Source organism: Sorex fumeus, unplaced genomic scaffold, assembly GCF_029834395.1.
Source record: "Sorex fumeus unplaced genomic scaffold, SorFum_2.1 ptg000265l, whole genome shotgun sequence".
Taxonomy (NCBI): domain Eukaryota; kingdom Metazoa; phylum Chordata; class Mammalia; order Eulipotyphla; family Soricidae; genus Sorex; species Sorex fumeus.
Genome location: NW_026606322.1, coordinates 19,566,176 through 19,586,049, shown reverse-complemented (window position 1 = coordinate 19,586,049; position 19,874 = coordinate 19,566,176). Strand labels below are relative to the sequence as shown.

General features: G+C 36.9%; 1 protein-coding gene across 1 annotated transcript in view; it reads right to left on the bottom strand.

The window, feature by feature from the left end:
* Positions 1-19,874, bottom strand: part of CBLB (Cbl proto-oncogene B) — a 224,038-nt gene that overhangs the window by 3,103 nt on the left and 201,061 nt on the right. Inside the window, exons 15-18 of the mRNA XM_056109396.1 lie at positions 15,750-15,847; positions 15,505-15,636; positions 12,757-12,897; positions 7,025-7,144 (exon numbers count right to left, since the gene is read on the bottom strand). Coding sequence (XP_055965371.1) covers positions 7,025-7,144; positions 12,757-12,897; positions 15,505-15,636; positions 15,750-15,847 — 491 coding nt within the window. The remainder of the gene's footprint in view (positions 1-7,024; positions 7,145-12,756; positions 12,898-15,504; positions 15,637-15,749; positions 15,848-19,874) is intronic.

Sequence of the window (19,874 nt, the reverse complement as noted above, 5' to 3'; positions counted from 1 at the left end):
CCATACATCAGATAAGGGATTGATAATCAAACTATAAAAACCCAGTAAATCAACAGCCACCCCCCAAAAACAATACAACCCAATTAAGAAATAGATGGTAGAGAGTCTAAATAGGCATTTTAATAATAGCATTGTAGTGGCCAATAGGCACATAAAAATACTTATCTCTTAACATAAAGAAATGCAAATCAAAACTACAATGAGATTACACCTACCACACAGGTTAGAATGGCCATTGTAAGAAAGCTGAGAGGCAATAAGTGTCAGTGAAAATGAGGGGATAAAAAAATACACATGCACTGTTGCTGAAAATTCAAATAGGTATGCTATGGAATGTAAATTTTCACTATGGAAAATGGTATGGAAGGTCCTGAAACATATTAGAAATACAGAATGATTCAGTAATCTACCTCTTAATATTTAACCAAAGAATCAGAAACCACTAATTCAAGAAGATATTTGCACCCCGATGTCCACTGCAATGGCATTTCAATATGAAAATAACAAACACACAGGAAGTATGTGAGGAGGGTTTGGTAGGGTCTCCTCTGAGGCGTTGGAAGAGCTCAGTAGTAAATCCATCTGGATATGGACTTTTGTTTTAGGGAAGTCTTTTGATTACCACCTATAGGATAACATGGTTTGTCCTTTCTCCCTTGCCACAAGGCACTTAGCTTTACTGGGTCACACCTATCAAAGTGCTCCAATTCACTCCCATTCTTTTGTTTATCTGTAACCACTTCTCTTTGCTCTCTTCCCCAACCAGTTACTCAGCTTTTTCTCCTAAATCAGATTCTGCTAATCTGTAAGGTCAGATCTTTCTAGGACACTGAACTTGTAAGTTAATATTGCCTTTTTCCTCTCCCTATGTCTTTTGAATAGTTTACTTTAAAGCAATGTCCTTTTGTATAGAGACAAGAAGACAATTAATATTATGCTTTTGTAACTTGGGATTTAATTGGCTTCGAATATTATTCACTCCCAGGCATCTGCTTTCTCAATTTAAGCCTTAGTTGCCCTTGGTTCCTAATACCCCAAAGGCAGGGTCCCAATGAGGGACTTAATAGACTCAGGGCAAGCTATATGCTACCCTGGCATCGAGATAGGCCAGGCAAAAGTGCCACAATTCTTAACTATAAGTTAAGAGCTTGATCATGGACAAATGCTGTCATGATCCAAAAGTAATGACTGGACTAGGACCTTGCTAGGGATAGGAAAGACTAATCTGGCCTGAGCACTGTAGTCTGAGATCGGGATGACCCCTTTACTGGAGCAATTCTATAAATGATTAAATAATGAATGCTTATATGCTTGTTGGACAAGGAAAGGAGAAACACACCCATGGAATTCAGCCCTTGGGTGGGTCATCCTGCTGAAAGAGAATCTGTCCTAGAAGCAGCATCCCCTGAGGGGAAGAACTTTAACCCTATTGATTGTGATCACACCTATGTGTAAGCCCAGCCCCACAGGGTTTTGGGATTTAACTAGACTGTAAGAGTGGGCTGGGGGATCCAGATTCAGAGCCAGAAGGAGAAGGAGGGTTCCAGATTGGGGGCCGAGAGAGGCGGGAGAGAGAGGGGGGAGAGAGAGAGAGAGAGAGAGAGAGAGAGAGAGAGAGAGAGAGAGAGAGAGAGAGAGAGAGAGAGGAACAGGGATGAGAATGGAATAAACGACATCTAATCAATCAACTGACTATGTCCTCGCTTCCTCCGACATCAGCCCCATGGCCCAGGCTGCCCCTGCTGGGGGAGGGTCCCGGGCCCCCCAGAACCTGGGTGGCCAGGGAAAGAGCCTTTGGGGCCACCCCCTGGCCGCCCTCTGAGATTTTATACAACCACCCCTATTTTCTTGACAGTAATTAGCTTGCTCAGGTGCTCTATTTCCTCTTCATTCAACTTCAGAATATTGTAGGAGTCCAGTAATATATCTATTTCTTCTAGATCCTCCAGTTTCATGGTATAAAGCCCAGGTTCAGATGGGTTTACTAGTAAATTCTTCCAAACCTTTAAAGAAGACTTATTCCTGATACTTCTCAGGTTCTTTCAAAGAGCTGATGAAATAAGAAACCTTCCAATCATTTCTTATGAGACAAACATTACCTGATACTAAAAGCACAGAGACACATAGCAAAAAGGAATATTATAGAATTATATCTTTGATGAACAATATACAAAGATCCTCAACAAAATATGTCCCAAACAAATCCAAGGATAAATCAAAAAGACGATAAACCACAACCAAGTAGGACTAATTCTGGGAATATAAGGCTGATTTACAATATACGAGACAGTCAATGTCAAAACCATGTCAATACAAGGAAAACTAAATATTATATGATCCTATCTTAGATGCAGAGAAAGCATCTGACAAGATCTAATACCCATTCATAATAAAAACATTCAATAAAATGGGGGTTGAAGAACTCATTATAGTAATGCCATTTATCAAAAAACTATAGAAAACATATACTCAATGGTAAAAAACTGAAAGCTTTCCCTCTAAAATTGGGCCAAGATGAGATTGCTCACTCTCACCACTGCAGTTAGGCAAGGAAGAGACAACAAGGGCATCCAGCTCAGAAAAAAAGCAGCCAAATTTTCAATTTTTGCCTAAAGGCAACAGAAACTGAGAACTGGTTTTCTCAGTAGGAAGTTTTTTCGGGTGCAGGGATAGAGGTCTGTTGGTAGGGGAAGAAGAAAAAACACTGGGACAATGATGGAGGGAAGCAGGCACTCTAATGAAGGGTGTGGTGTGGAAGGTTTTATGTATAAAACCACACCAATAATGGCTCTGTAAAACAGTACAGAAAACAAATTATAAAAGTGAATTTAAAAAAATAAAATGTTTTAAAAATTAAAAGCAAAGAATGAAAGAAGTATATAGAACTTGTAAAACTTAGCAAAAAAAAAAAAACCCCAACCAATCATCCCCATTGAAAAATGGGAGGAGGGACAGAAATTTTTCAAAGAAGATATAGATGGTAAAAGGGATATGAATAAATGGGAGATATTACTTTACCCCAACCCCATCAAATTTTAGAAGAACATGTCTAGATATATCATTTTCACTAAATTACAAATAATTTCTTAGATACTATAATAGACAGTTATATTTATGGTTCTATTTATAGCTTTATCATATTTTAGTATACCCAGAGATTGGATATGAAAGACTGTATTAACATACTTGTAGATTTTTATATTCAACATACTTGAATACAAAAATATTCAAAAACCTGTGGTTTTGAAACTGAAGTTGTATATGAAAGAAAGCATTTCACACAGTTGACCTATAGTATAAAACTACAATGCAGTTATTTTCCTTGTTGAAATATCAAATAAAAATTTGAAACTCAATAATGACAATACTCAATTTCAATATGAGACCACAATTGCCAATGAAGATCTCAGAGGAGATAATTACAGCATATTTTGCCTTTTTGTGGGGGAGCACTCAGAGCTTACTCCCTGCTCTGAGCTTAGTGGGGATCACTTGGAGAAGTGCTTGGGGGGGTGGTCTCAGGGATCCAAGAGGGTCAGCCACACAAGACAAGGGCCTACTGTCCCAATGGTCTTATTTGGTCTTCATAGAATATTCATTCAACATTTAACCACTGTTTCTTAAGCACAGTGAAGTAATAAGTTTTATACTGAGGCCTTCTTTATTTTGTTGATGTATTAGCAATATGATCTTTCACTAGTTACAAACACATCCAATGCAAGTCACGTTCTAAAATTCCAGAATTATTTCAAGTGCTAACTTGAAATGTCTTCTAAAAGCTAAGATATAAAAAATCATCTCAAGAACTTGATCAGCATAAGCACAAACACATCTCATTATCATGACTTCATTATAATACCAGAAGCTGGATTCCCTGAATTTTAAGAGAAAGGTGTTTAAATTATAGTACCACTGAATCTTACAAGAAATGAATCAATTAGAAAATTTAGAAAGACTCATATAGCTATCATCACTATTCACCATGTGAAGAAATAAGTAGATCACTAGCAGAAAATGTTTATCCTATATATGGGTGTATGCGAATCTGACACAGGCTAGTAAAATAGAGACATTTCTGAATCACTGTCATCATGACATTCATATAATTAAATGTCAACTATCTCTTAAAAACAAAAAAAAATAATTGGGGGTAATAAAATAGTTTAGAAGGTTTGTATATATGGACATAAATACATATGCACACATCCTTTTTTAGGGAAGTTATTAAAAATATTTTAGCAATATTCTCTTCCAAGTGGACAAAGAGATAGTACTGGTTTAAGGTACTGTACTACACTGTGGCCAACTCCAGTTGGATCCCTAGTTTGATCCCCAGTGATGTATATGGTTCTTTGAACACCACCAGGTGTCACTCTTGAGTAGAGCCTAGAATCGGCCCTGAGCATGACCGGGTGCAGCTCAAACACCTCACTCCCCAAATTATTTTCACTGATAATTTTCCTTTTTTCATTTGAGCTCAGGGCTTATTCCTGGATCTTCATTCAGGGATCACTCCTAGATGGTCTCTGGGAAGGTGACCGGGATTGAACCCAGGCTGGTGGTGTTCAAGGCAAGCAATCTACCTGCTATACTGTTGCTTCAGCCCCCAAAGGTGCCTATACATAGACAAATAACTATCAGCTACTTAGGTCTGTATTTCTCAGATTTGACCCACTGTGGGTTCCAGAATATCCCAAGGGGTCACAGGAAGGAAAGAAGATTGGGAGGGTAGAGTGGTCAGAGAAAGGTGGAACACAAATTTAGATCACTAAAAAAGTAAGGGAAATTAAAGTTACAACAATTATTAATACCAGAATATTTCAATAAGTATAAGGATCACAATAAAAAAATTACCTCAAAATAAGCATAGAATCCTAGAAACATATGCCATATAGTCTCAGGTTTTTGAAGGAAATATATAATAAAGAAAGCAAGCCTGGTAACTCTGCTTATGTAAATGAACTGGCTGGGAGCACTGTGAGCAGCAATTTTGGAAAAAAAAAAACTGAAAAGCATCCGCTTACTCCCCGTGGTTTGACCGTGTATATATAGAGCTTAAAGAGGAAGTTGAAATATTTGATGTTACAGCCATTTGGGGCCAGAGTGAAAGCACAGTGGGTAGGGCGTTTGCCTTGCACTCAGCCGACCTGGGTCTGATTCCTCTGTCCCTCTCGGAGAGCCCGGCAAGCTACCAAGAGTATCCCACCCTCATGGCAAAGTCTGGCAAGCTCCCTGTATTCGTTATGCCAAAAACATTAACAACAAGTTTGACAATGGAGACGTTACTGGTGCCCATTTGAGCAAATCGATGAACAACGGGAGGACAGAGCTACAGTGCTACAGCCAGCAGAGGCTCTCAGAGTAATAACCAGGGCTATTTTATCACTGAAGTAAAACCCAGATGAGGACTCTAATAAACGTCTATTTTGAGATACTACAACAGGTTTGTTGACTGCTAGTTTTTCCTTAAAATTCCTAATGCAGTACTAACTGGAATTTCTATCATATGAAATCATATATATGGATTACATTCCTCTCGGTTTTACAGCACCCAACATATTATGGAGCAAAATTTAAAGAAACCATCAAAGGAGAATGTTTAGTTTACAATTTTTTTTTATCACTTCAGTTTATATTTCTTTTAAAATAGCATTGTTAGCACTGAAACCATTATTTTATATTAGTCTGGACAATTTTTTTAAAAAAAACATTTTTTAACATATTGCCTTTAAGAATTTTACTTCATTTTCTCAGAGGCTCTCAGAAATTCTTTTTCTCTTTGCTTTCACATTTTTTAAATAGATCTGGAAATCTTTCAACTGCAAAGGTGTTTCAAAGTCTACATATTACAAATGAAAATATCTAAATCTTGGAATGAGTAAGAATAAACTGGTAACAGAACCTAGACCAAAATAAAGTTTACTCATTTTCTGAGTTGTAGTCAAGTGTTACACCTTAAAGTACTGAAGCACTTTTGTAAGGATAGTTTTCGACAAAGCTCTATTTTCTTACTTCAGAAACTATAGAATGTAACAAATTTGTGAAGGAAGGTTTGAGCTTAACTGAAAAAAAAAATAGGAAACAGGACAAGAGATTGCATAGGAAAAACTTTGGATATTTACAACAATGCGGTAACATGCTGCACATCTTACTCAAAAAAATTGTGTTTCCAGTAAAACATAGGCATGAACTAGTTTTCTTTCCTTCCACTCATTCTAAATAAATAAATAAATACAATATGTGCTAGACACTGCTAGACCAGTGGTTCAGTTCTCAAAATTTGTCTGCAGGTTAAAAAGGACTGAAAATTGTTCTTCAAGATACTTGGGGTTACACCCGTCAACCATTGTTCCTATTTTCTTAGCATCTGTCATTCTGCTATTACATTATCGGCAATCCAGCAAATGAATGAACTTAAAGCAGCCGCAGGTGCTGTTCAATAAAATATAAGCAGAAGTGTAGAAAGCGAGTGCAAGGAAGGTGAGGAGCTGCTTTAGACAGTGGCCAGGAAAGGCCCTGCAAAGAAGCAAAGCAGCCACAGTTTATTCTTAATCATTATTGAGAATATAACTTGTAATTGATACGCCCCTCACTTATTGGCTGGCAGTGTGACATTCCACAGTAGCCCTACAAATGCTCTGAAAATCAGTAGCAATGTGATAATATTAATTCCAAAGAGATTTTCTTCTTCAACGAAGAAGAGAATGTAGTTTTTCAATATGCAGAGAGATTTCTCCTTTCTAATGTGGTGCAATACAATGTAGAGAAAAGAACAGATTTTGGATCCGAGAATATGCTTCACTGACTGATCAAAGATAATATTAAAGTTCTTTTTTTACTTTTCTATGAGGCAATTTTATAGGCACTCCTCTCAATACTCATTTTCTCAGCCAAATTCAAGGTGATAAAAAATACTTATTAGGCTGGCAGTGCTCGCATTAAATTAATGAACAAAAAGGTGCTCCGGAAGGCAAAAAGCACTATACAAATCTATTATTATAATTACTATTATTAGCCAAGTCACCTGAAGATGAAGGAAGCTGATCATAGTCCTGTGATGTTCTGTTGGATTTGACATTTTCACCTGGTAATCTCCTGGCAGGAGGCAAAGGAACTTGGCCACTTGCTGCATCAAAAAAGGGATCTTGAAAATAAAAGACAATTTTCACATTAAAAAAAAACTATGTCAGATGATTCAAGAAAAATGTTCTAGAAATTCTCTCAAAATCAGAGCTTCTGAAATTTAGAACAGCCACAAAGCTGACTTTAACCATTTTCTGATCTGCTTGCATATTTTAAATTCATCACTTACTCAAATATGTTTTTCTATATATTTCTAGAAAACAGATTTTACATTTAGAATATAGATTATAAAATTCCTGATGATGAAATAGCTTTCAATCTTGGTTTTCTATTCCAAATTGTTCTCTATAATGAACAGGAATTGTTAATAAAAGGGGGAGGGGCTCATTTTATTATGCCTATGAGAGACTGTCAAGTTAACCCAATATTTGGGATTTATAAAGATTAAGTGAATTCCTGGATGTGAAATATTCTCAACATATATATTGTTACTAATAACACTGAGGTCTGAGTACACAGAAAAAAAATTAAATCACTTTTGAGAGGAGGCATCATCTAAAATACAAAAAAAAATTGAATTGGACACAATTTAAAACTTATTTTACTACTTTTAATGGTTCTATTAACTGGAAATAAAGTTAATTAAATATTTTATCTACAGTACTATATTAGGTCCTCAGAACAACAAACCTAAGTTAGTAGTACACATGCTTAAATTCACGGACCTGATTCCTTTCTGAATAGATGGACATCACCTCTGCAATCCTGTTTAGTCACCATTTAGCCACAAGTTTATCTCAGTCTCAGGCTCCTATTTTCCTCTTTCAGATATATGTTAGTACCTCCCCTCCACCCTTTCACCCCAGAGACCCAGCCCCCTCTTTTCTTTTTCATCTGGGATTTTGAAAATAATCATCATGTTGTTGTTTGGGGGCCAGAAGTCTATTCCTAGAGAGTTCTTCAATTGGACCTGTGTTCAGTGCTAGGATCAGAGGGTGCTGCACAGGAGGCGTGTCTGGGGTTGAGCCCCTGGGAAGCACATACACTGTCACTGTCACTGTCCTCCCGTCGTTCATGGATTTGTTCGAGCGGGCCCAGTAAAGTCTCCATTGTGACACTTGTTACTGCGTTTGGCATATAGAGTATGTCACGGGTAACTTGCCAGGCTTTGCCCTGAGAGCGAGATACACTCGGTAGCTTGCCGGGTTCTCCGACATACAACTCCTCTACAATCTCCTGCCCTACCCATTACATTTGAATTGCATCTCCTAACAAACACCATACTTAGCGCACTGACTTTGCACTTGGTGTTTACTTAAAGTAAACCCAGATAGTTTCAAATTCTTCATAAATTTAAAAATCCATAAAATCCAATTTCTGCAAAGTAAACAGCCAAACTGGAAATATAAAATAAAACCTGTTTATATTTTATTGCTTTAATTCCCATGAGAGGACAGTAAATGGCTACCAGTACCAACTTCCCCACACCAATGTTCCCAGGACCCCTCCTATATTCCCCCCAAAAAACATTTTTTGAAAAGACTATATAATTTGGTTTTTAAGAAGGAAATATATGCTTCTTTCCAGTAATTATGAGAAAATTAATTGCAAGAGTTAGTTACTGATATATTATTGTCCTCCCTAAATAAGTACACTAATTAGCCTCATCTTGTTGGAGATTTTTATTTAGCTTAAGCAAGGTATTTAACTTGCTCACACTTAATTTTAAGATCCTGCTGAAATCTTAACATTTCCTTTAAGGAAGAATGAGAGGATAAAGCAAAATCCATGCAACAAAAATTAATCTTTTGATTTGAAAGAGTAACCTCAGGAATCAAATACTGTGATTTCTGCGTAAGTTTAGAAATTTTACAGTACGTAAAATAAAACTGCATTTAATTTTGTACATTCTCAAATATCACTCAGGGGTCAGAAAAAGAATAAAATACATTCTATATTTCCTTACAAATATGTGATTTATCAGAAATCCTTGTTATTTCTAATTAGGTAAGGCTATTACTGAGAAATCAGATTTTAAAGGAAAAACATTAGATTCTGAATACACAGCAAAGTCATAAGCAGAATACAAGATACACATTTATATGTTTTTCCTCTACTAAACTTCACTAAAAATGTCTGCAAATATTATCATTCTTTTTGCAAAAACAATGATTTATAGTTTATTCCTGAACATCTGACATGTTGTGTCTTGCTTTATGCTAGTTTGCTACTGATCAAGTACAGGGCAAATTGGCCTTTTATAGCAACTGCAAAGTTGGAAGCACTGATGTTTCAACGGGAAACAGACAACAAAACATTAGTAGGGATACAGTACTGACCAATAATTTTCTTAATAAAGGGTACTTTAAACAGCAGTACAGTGGTTCATATTTTTTTTTTTTTTTGTCTTTTTGGGTCACACCCTCCGCACTAAGGAATTACTCCTGGCGGTACTTGGGGACCATATGGGATGCTGGGGACTGAACCTGGGTCAGGTGTGTGCAAGACAAATATGCCCTACTCGCTGTACTACTGCTTTGGCCCGGAGTACAGTATTTTAATAAATAAATTCTTTGGAAATGGTCTTTCTGTTAAACCCTCAGTTACTTTACACTTATGGTGTTGATTGAATTCCATTCATCACTTTGGCTTCAATCCCCTAGGAATATTTTAGCCTACTATTTCTCAAAGTGGAAAAGCAACAGAATGACTACCAACATACAGGAAAATAAATTGCTGAGTTGTACTCCCAGCGAATCTGATTTTAGATTGTGGTGCTGAGTTGGTGCAAAATATTTTCATTTTAAACAAGATGCCTGGGGCTGCTGCTGGCCTGAGGATCATGAGTAGAGAACCATTCTCTTAGAGCTGAGTTATAGTACAGCAGACAGGGCATTTGCCTTGCACATGGCTGACCCAGGTTTGATCCCAGCATCCCATATGGTCCCCAGGGTACTCCCAGGAGTAATTCCTGTGTGTAGAACAAGGAGTATCCCCTAAGCACTGTTGGTGCGACCCAAAAAGTCCCTTCCCCCTGCAAAAAAAAAAAAGTGTAACCTCCAAGAGTTATGTCTTTCCTTGGTAGCCACATCATGCTAATCCTTTGTAAAGGCTGTAGTCTAGGGACTTGAGATATGACTTGGTGATAAAGTACATGATTACTATTATGAGTCCTGGGTTTGAAATGGTTATAGTAAGTCAAACTTCCTAATCCCTTTTCATAAACTCTTGCTAATGATTTTGATTTTCTTTGTATTTTATTTATGCAACTGTACTTCTGGATTCAAATGGAAAAATTCATTTATCTCTAATTTAAAAAAGTCCATTTTGGAGTTCATAGTGAGTGTAAAATTGGAGGAGGACTTAAAAAATAGATTCCAAGTTAGAGAAACAGTGAAAGAAAGGTACAGCAAGGGCTGCCAAATACGCTGTATATTTTGTGCACTGCACAAAGATCTGCTTTCATGGGAATGAGCAGACTTAAATACCAACTTGGCTTGGTTCCCTGAGCACTGGCCCTGGCACAGAGTGGATGGAGAGCTGCCTAGTTCAAATATCTAGCACAAAAGAAATACCTTTTTGTAATTCAGACAAAAGCGTATATATATATATATATATATATATATATATGTATATGAATATATGCTAAAACAATTAGCCACAGGTTTGGAGACAGGAAATGTATCAAATCTTCTTTTTGAGGACTCTGGGATTTAAGATATTGTGCCTTTCCAAAATAGGTGACTCATGTATAGCAGTGAATATCACTATTTTGCCCAAAGAAATCTTACATGAAGGCTTAAAATAGAAAACAATGACTACAGCATCAGAGCTCTGCTTCTGTGAGGTTTCCTCTCCTCCTTCATCCCACACAAATCCCAAGGCTCTTTTGGAGAAACATAGGACCTTATCATTTGAAAACAGCTGATACATAGGTCATTGCAGCCAGAGTTTAGAAAGGCAGAGTAGACCCACTAGTAGAGGTGGGTTTTACTAGGTATTTAATACAACCTCATGAAAATCCAAACTCTTTTCATGGCATCAACACTTTGTTCTTGGGTATTATTACTTCCTCAAGAAAAACAATCTCAATATTAGAAAAAAATACCATTACACTAGGATCTAAGTTTACAGACTGAGAACAAAAAATGAAAAGAGCAGCCCCAGTATATAAAATACTTTGCCAAACAATATTCAAATGCTTATGTATAAACCGAAAAGAAACCTTCATGTTCTATGATACTACATAAGAATTAAAATATTTCTTTGAAAAGGAAGAAAGCTAATAAATGTGGTTTGTCTCAATGGATCTCATAACTGAGTTGGCAGCAGATTAAGTATTTGTCATGCTAATGATATAAAAGACTGGAAAAGAAAAAAAGTTGCCAAATTTTCTTGAAAGAATTATCTAGGGATACCAACGTTACTGGGAATGTTATTAAACTACTTCCATATATAAAATGAGGTGAAAAAGAGTCAATCGGCTTAAATGACATTACTGTGACCCCCTGGCAGACAAATTCAGCAGGCTTTGGATAGTGCAATTGAGATTTCTGGCAGCTGAGCAAAATTTAAAAAATGCAATACTGTCAATGAAATAAAGGCCTATACAATTTTCACCCCCATCTAATGATAGGAGGCAGTTTTCATTCTGAAATAAAAAAAATTGATATGAAAAGCAATTTCTGAGGAATCAGTGTAAGAGTTCTGCACTATATATCAAGGACTTCAAGGACTGCAGATAGGATGGGGAGAAGGCACTTGCCTTGCAGGTGGCCAATCCCAGTCCGACCCACTGCACCATAGATGGTCCCCAATGTGTCCTTCCCAGCTCCCTCAAGACCCCCACAAAATGCAACAACTTCATTAGTATTGTAAACTATGATATCTCAATGAAAACTTAAAAATAAATAAAAATAATTTCTATGAAGAATTTTACATAGTACAATGAACACACAATTAATACAAGGAAATGAAACAACATTTTCAGCAATTTTTTTGAGATAAACAGGTGAAAGGATGTTATTTGTGCACATGTTCTTCCACTCATGAGAAGCTTCACTTAGTTTGAAAAGAAGGCACTAAACCAGGGTTTTCCAAAGAAAAGCAGGTGCTACTATCCCTGGAGGGGGCACTGGAATGATTCAGAATGGTGGTAGGTTGGCATGTGATTGAGGAGTTCTTTCCCCCTGCTTGCTTAAAGAGGGTAGATTTCCTTGGGGGGCACTGAATAAACTGAATATTTTCCTTTTTTCCCTTTAAGATCAATTTAGTAGATACACTGAGGATTTAAAATAGAAACAAAACAAAAAAGAAGAAATCTTTAGAAAATTTAAAGTTATACAAAAAGATTCTCGGCATTGCTACTGAAAAATTAGAATCTTATTAAAAATAATGTACTCAAACATCAAGAGACAGAGTTCCTGGTTTGTTTGTCCCAATTTGTACTAGCCTAATCACTGAGTTCCCCTAGTTTTCAGAGACGCCTTTTGTAATGTAAAGGTATTAGGAAATAAACTCAACAGAAGCTTAGGTAACATGCTATTTTCCCTACTCAGGAGATACATTTTATTTTTCCTAGAAAACAATGAATTACTAATGCTGAGTAGACAGTATGATCTTAGAAGTATTTTTGCCTTAAGTGAAAAATTTCCCTTGGCTTTTCTCTCCTACCTGAAGGAAGAAGGAAAAGGTCCTGTCCTGAGGATGGCCGGCTACTGGAGCCAGGAGGTTTTGAATGTTCGACGAGACTGTGCCTTGCAGGAGGTGGGGGAGGTGGCAGGGATGGGGGGAGGGCACCAAAAGCCTCTTCACCTGAATTGAAAAGAAGGTCAATCTCAACAACCAAACTTCATTAATCAAAACACAGTATAAGCCCAAAGTAACGATTGATTTTTCTCTTGCTGCTCATAAAGAACTTTGCCTGTAGGGTTTATCCAGCAGTTCACTGAGTTTGATAATGGGAGTTAATTATTTTATGGGAGTGTTTTGGGAGAAACACAAGTATGCATGTGTATGTGTAAATTTTTTCTATTGTCCAGGTCTTCCTATGAAAAGCAGTATTGAAGGCTGTGAGTCAGCTTATTATTTATTTATAATTTTATGCTACCAGGACACAATAAGTTTATGCTAAAAAAGACTGATCACAACATCAAAATAGATTTTTGAATGTAACATTCAGTTTGGGATCTCAAACTTGAAAATATAACAACAAAGTCTCCAATGGAGACGTTACTGGGCCCGCTCGAAAATATAACTATGAACCAAAAATTAGTATCACAGAATAGTTTAGATCATTTTCTGAAATTTATCCTACTGGCTTTTAGTTAATTTAATGATCTGTCAAACAATACAGACAGTACACCTATAATATAGGAATATCTCTTAAAGAGTAATCTGGGTAGTAACACTTGTGTATTTCCCAGCTTTCCTAACTACACTATACTGTAGTATGCTTTTGGGTATCATCTTATCCCCAATTCACTATTTTACTCCCCTATTTCTATTTTTTTCTTACCTTAACTTTTCAAAATATTCTAACTATATGCATTTTTGTAATCTATTTCAAATACTGTAAATAAAAGTGTAAAATAAATGCCTACATATTTCAGTCATCAAACCTCACATGTACTTAAAAGTATTGACTTAAACATAAAAAATAATTTTACTATTCATCCAGATTGCCTTGCAAAACTATTTTCTCCAATGGTCATAAATAACCTTTCTAGCTTAAACTTTCTGAAACCATGGGAGAGGCTTTTGCTATTATTCCAACCTTAAGCTTTCTGCTATATTATATTACCAAACAAATACTTTTTTCAGTCCCTAAATGTCAGGCATCACTTGAGGCACTTGGGGATATGAATTTCAAAATTAGAAGCTCTGACCCAAGGAACCTAGGTTCCACAAGGAGATCTAGAGAAAGTATACAAATAAGTATGATTCACAGGTCTAACTCTGAGAGGTCTCAAGCAGAGAGACATGCACTGTGAGAAAAACCAGAAAGCTGCATTTAGCAGTGTTACCAAAAACTGAAAGGTTAAGGGAATTAAGCACAATCAAACACATTCATCAAGTAGAAAGATGGAGTTTTCCAGGCATAGTCAACATTATAAATAATGAGATGTACAGAAAAAGCTCAAGGAAGGTTGAGTTAAAAAGATAAATTGGAACATTTATTCATTGTCCAATAATGTAATCAACATTCTCTAGGGCTATGAAACTTAAATTCAGTATCAGAGTTTTATATATGACCACATGTGAATATAGAGCTCCTTTACCTCAGCACAGGAAGTTCTACTGGACAATGCTGACTAGGTCATGAAGACTTGTGTAATCAGTTTAAAACCCCCATGCAGGTTAAAGATAAATAAAGGCCATAGGTGATGGAGGAAGTTAAGAGGTCCCTTGAACTCACATAGCTAAGAATAAATCTCTGAGCTCCAGAGAGAATAGGAGCAAAGGATTGTAATTGTGTAGTTGTCAACAACCCTCAATGGTATTCTTGGAAAAAAGAGAAAGGTTTAGTTCATTTTTCTGGCAGCCTAACCTTCATAAAAGACCATCATAACATTATGGTGTGTTACTACAAAGCCTAATATTGTGTGGAGATTCCAACTTTATCCTCTACCCGAAATTACTTAAGTCCTAAGAACAGCACTGTAGCACTGTCCTCCCGTTGTTCATCGATTTGCTTGAGTGGGCCCAGTAACAACTCCATTGTGAGACTTCTTGTTACTGTGTTTGGCATATCGAATATTAATGTATTCGGGTAGCTTGCCAGGCTCTCCAAGATGGGCAGAGGAATCGAACCTGGCTCGACCAGGCCAGCCACGCAAGGCAAATGCCTTAACCGCTGTGCTATCCAACTTTAAACACAAAATTATTTGTGTATACTCCAAATGTGCTTATACTAACTCATTAAGGAACTTCATATTAAAGAAACAAACTGAAATACTTTGTGCAATAGATGTAATAATTATGATCAAGAAAATTTATGCTCAGTTTCTAGCATAGAATAGGTAATTTTTAATAATTAAGTAGAACTGGGTCATTCTATATTGAGTGAAAAAGTATATATTCATTAAGAATTGTACTTAAAAGAAAATCTCAGGTGCGCTCTTCAAATTACTACAACCTAAGTGCTTGGGGGAACGGGCTATGCTCTCACATATTCTCAAGTGCATTAGTAAATTAAGAGCTATTTGACAAAACCCTAAAGAATGGCTAGCTATTCACATGATGGCTTTAGCAATCTAAATGTACTAATGAGAACCAACAGCACCTTAATTAGTCATTCTATGTGAAACAAGTTAATATCTCAGGAAGTCTGTGTTATATTGAACTCTGAATTCTCATAATCTGTATGTTAAGTCAGGGGGGCTGTGCTAAATTTTTTTTTTTAATTTTTAAGATTTCAACCTAATGGAGGGATGAGAAGATCATAATCAGAGGGCGTCCTGTTGAGTGAAGAACCATGCTTTGGATTGTCCCGAGTTGGAGGCCTGGCAGGTGGTAATGGCACTGGATCAGAGGCTGACTCAAAAACATCTCCTAGAGGATAACACAAAATCTTAATGTATTTTCTGTGCAACAATGATATGGAATTATCCCTCTAAAATCTGACCATTAAGATGTAGAACACAAAGAGAGTGAGTTATACATACCCTTTAAATACATTCCCAACTCAGGTATATTTGATTTCTTCATCTCTGAGGATGGACCATGTGTTCCATTCAATATACAATGACCATTATCACAAGACCTAAAAGTAGAATCAAAGAACAAAAGTCATAAGGATAATTATGGTATTGGCAGGGGAGGGATTGTAGAGGGATGATGGGACATACCAATCCTTTTCACCTAATAGCATCTGAAAAATAAACATTTAATTTCATTTTTAAAGATAAGTAAAATACTCATATACTCTTACCTAGATATCCCTAGACTTAAAAAATAATTCAGAAGTTGGTATGTATCACGATCATGATCACAACCATCCTGTTGTTCGTCGATTGCCTCCAGCAGGCCCCAGTAATGTCTCCTTCGTCCTAGCCCTGAGATTTTTTAAAAAGTGCCATATTCAAGGCTCTTTCAGGGTTAGAAGAATGAGACCCATCATTGTTACTGGTATTTGGCATATTGGGTACCCCATGGGGAGTTTGCCAGACTCTGCAGTGTGGGAAGGTTACATTCGGTAGCCTGCCAGTTTGTCTAAAGTAGAAATGGGATAATAAGATGTCGTGTGGCCGCAAATGCGGCCGTGCGCTTCCGGGAACTGGGTTTTATAGTCTCTGAGTCTTGGCTGTTGATGGGATTACACAGCGCCAGGGGGGCCAGTTGGTGGGTGTGACCACTGCCTACTGGAATTTGGAAGATCTGGGTGGAGGATGCTCAGCCCCGATCCGAGCAGGCTTGGAGATCTCAGCCCCGGGACCCGCATGCCTTTGTTCCTTTGCCGGTACCTTCATGCGTGTGGAGAGTGATCTCAGCATGGTGGTGGCTGGTTCTGGAGGTCTTCGGCTGCCGGAGCCCTGGCAAGGGTGGGGAGGGAAACTCAACCCGCTCCCCTCCAAGGGGCCCTGGTGAGGACAGCCAGGCGTGGGGGCAGGAGACTCTGCTGGTATGTATCATTACTGTCAATATGCTTCACTATAATGATTTGCATTCATTGACAATACTCTATACATTTGGGAAAACATTTTCATACTTTTATGTGTGTACCACCAACTTGTTCCTCCATCTCTATTAACCACCATAATTTTTAAGATATTCTTTTAAAAAAAATCCCCAAACAGAATGTCATGGCACAAACCTAGGCCCTCTTTATTCCAGTGAAGTCAAGATATATAAAGAGTCACAAGAACTGTTTGTATCTCAAAGAAATTTGGCCAACTGATATCATTTTAGAAGATATTGGTATTATCACATAAAAACCTGGGAGAGAGCTTAAAGGGCTGGAGACCATGACTGACAAGCTTGAGGTTCTCAGTCTGAGTTTGATTCCTGCTGTATATACCTTCATGTCCCACCTGCAGCACTTCTAGGGTGTCCCCTAGCTCTACTGGGCCCAAGTATCATTGCTTTACTAGTCTGATCACTAAACCATCAACACCCTGTAGGTGGAGTACTGTCAGAAATGCCCCCAAGATTCTTGAATACTTGTTGTGAGGCACCTTAAAAAATTCCTCATCTAATTTTTGGAGAACAAAAAGTACGATAAGGGAGAAAAAAAACAGAGCAATTAAATGACTAATAGTTGAGTTTGACATTTCTCTGAAACTTTAGTTTTCCTTACAATAAACTGAAATGTTTAAAGGCAGAAAAGTTATTGTATATTAACTGGCTAGAAATACCATTAAAATTCTGACTACTATATCAAAGATTCAGTGTTTGTGATGCAATTCTATCCATGCCATTAATAAAAGTCAGGCATCATTGACAATAAAAAAAATGACTTTAGCAAAGGCTTGACACACACCACATTTAAGTCTAGTGTATGAAAAGAATAACACGAAAGTATTTTTGTTAGTAATAATACTATGGAATCATATTACAAAAACTGTGTATAAAACTAGTGCATGAAAAGAGCAGCCGGAGAGGCAGAGCATATTTCTGTCTTCAGCATATAGCTGTGTAACGATGAACTATACTCACCAAGTTATTCAGCTTATAGCAAAAGCTGATATAGCGAAAGCTGATTTTATTTGCACTTTTTCTCTATTTGCTTTGAATTTTTGGGGCAGAGTAGAAGTACATACATTATGAAGACAGCGGACATTTGAATGTTTTTTCAAGAGTGCTTCATCTGAAACTCATTTCTGCTCTCTCTGGTGGCCACTTCTCTTAAGGACCCAAAGACGGTTCATTTAAAAATAGTCATCATGTATTGAATTTTCATAATAATGATGGTTTCTTTGACTGAAACAGAATTGAACATTCATCTATTGCTAAGCTCTTCCTACATACTGACAAGTTACTTCTCATGTCCCAGATGAGGAGAGAGGACAGAAGAGAAGGAAATGTTTAAATTTAAAGTGTGCTTTGCAGAGGCCATGAGAAGACACTTTATCCATCAGCTCTTGAGAGAAAATTAGATAAGGAAAAAGCACCTCAATTAAGTTTAGGGATTATTAACATTTATCACAGTAGAAAAATGTTAATGGTAGATATAATTAAAATTTATTTTCAGAATTCGGGAGGCCTGCCACAGAAATGTCACATGATATTATGATAATGCCCTTCTCTTCTCAGCAATCAAAAAAAGAGTCCAAGAGAACTAAAATGACTCTCATTATTTCAGTGTTTAAAATTCATAAACATTTGTAAGAGTTAAGAAAACAAAATTGCAACAATTTTATTGCAATTTTATTGTAAAGAAGTAACTTTTTTTCTCTAATAGAGTAGTAGCTAGTTGGTAATTCTACAGCAAAAAACTGCCTTTTGGTTATTTCTTTCTCCTGCCAATGACACTAATCCATTAACAAATGACTTAAATATCAGTGATTAGAAATAAATGCTCTGGTTTTTATTTTGGAAATATGAAGTTTAAGACCAGAGTATTAATAACCAGGGCAATAATAACAATAATGATAACAGCAACAACACTGTGGAATGTTCACATTTCTAACCTGAAACACTCATTAAGACACACATGTAGTAAACATTAGTATCATCTACTTTTTTCCAAGGTTTATAGTTTTTGGGTTACTGGTTTTGAGTCACACCTGGTGGTGCTAAGGGCTTACTCCTGGCTCAATGTTTAAGACAAACTCTGGAAGATGCCTACGGGACCAAATACATTGCCAGAACTGAACTCTGGTCAGCTGTGTGCAAGGCAAATGCCTCATGCTGTACTTCAGTCCAGACCGAAGGAGTACATCTTTACTGGGGCAGTACTCAAAAGGAAGAAAAATGTTCAACATTTTTGTTTTAAGAGTTTTCATTGGAAAAGGAGAAACACTCATTTATAACCTACTTCCCCATGTGTGACTTTATCTTAAAATGAAATGGCAGAGTTAGTAAAGATGACACAGAGAGTAAAGTGTTCAAGGCCTCTCACACAGTGAAGAGCTAACCAGACGGTGGGCTACTGGGAGGCATATAAGAGCTGTTTTACAGAGTCACTCATACTTGAGAAAAAGAACACCAAGGACAAAGAAAATAAGACCCAAATGGAGATTTGTTTTGCTAAGTAACTTCTAAGAATCAGAATAAACAACAACAACAACAACAACAATAAAACCCCAAAAATGATGACACTAATGTTCACCAATTAAATCAGAGGCTTCCTAAGACATACTAATTCTTCTGTATGAGCCAACTATTTATTTTATTTTTTAATATTTTTTTTCATTGAATCACAGTGAGATACAAAGTTACAAAGCTGCTGATGGTCAGCTCTCAGTCATACAGAGTTCTAACACCCATCCCTGCACCAGAGCACATTCCCTACCATCAATGTTCCCAGTTTCTCTCCTGCCACCCTCCCCCAGCCTGTCTCTATGGCAGGCACATTCACCTCTGCCGTCACTTAAATGATCAAGGATAGCTTCCCTAGAGAGAAAATAAACAACCATAAAGAAGAAAACATGTCCTCATGTTCTAATTGGATTCTAAGAAATGTAATATAATATGGGTAATAAAATAAAATCTGAGGGAAACAACTTTAGATTTTTACAGATTTTTTTGTTTAGTCTATAAGATGTGTTGCAGGTAATCTGTAACTAGAGAAGAGCAATGATATCAACATTGCCTCTTCAAATACAAAAACATTTGTACAGTGCAAACCA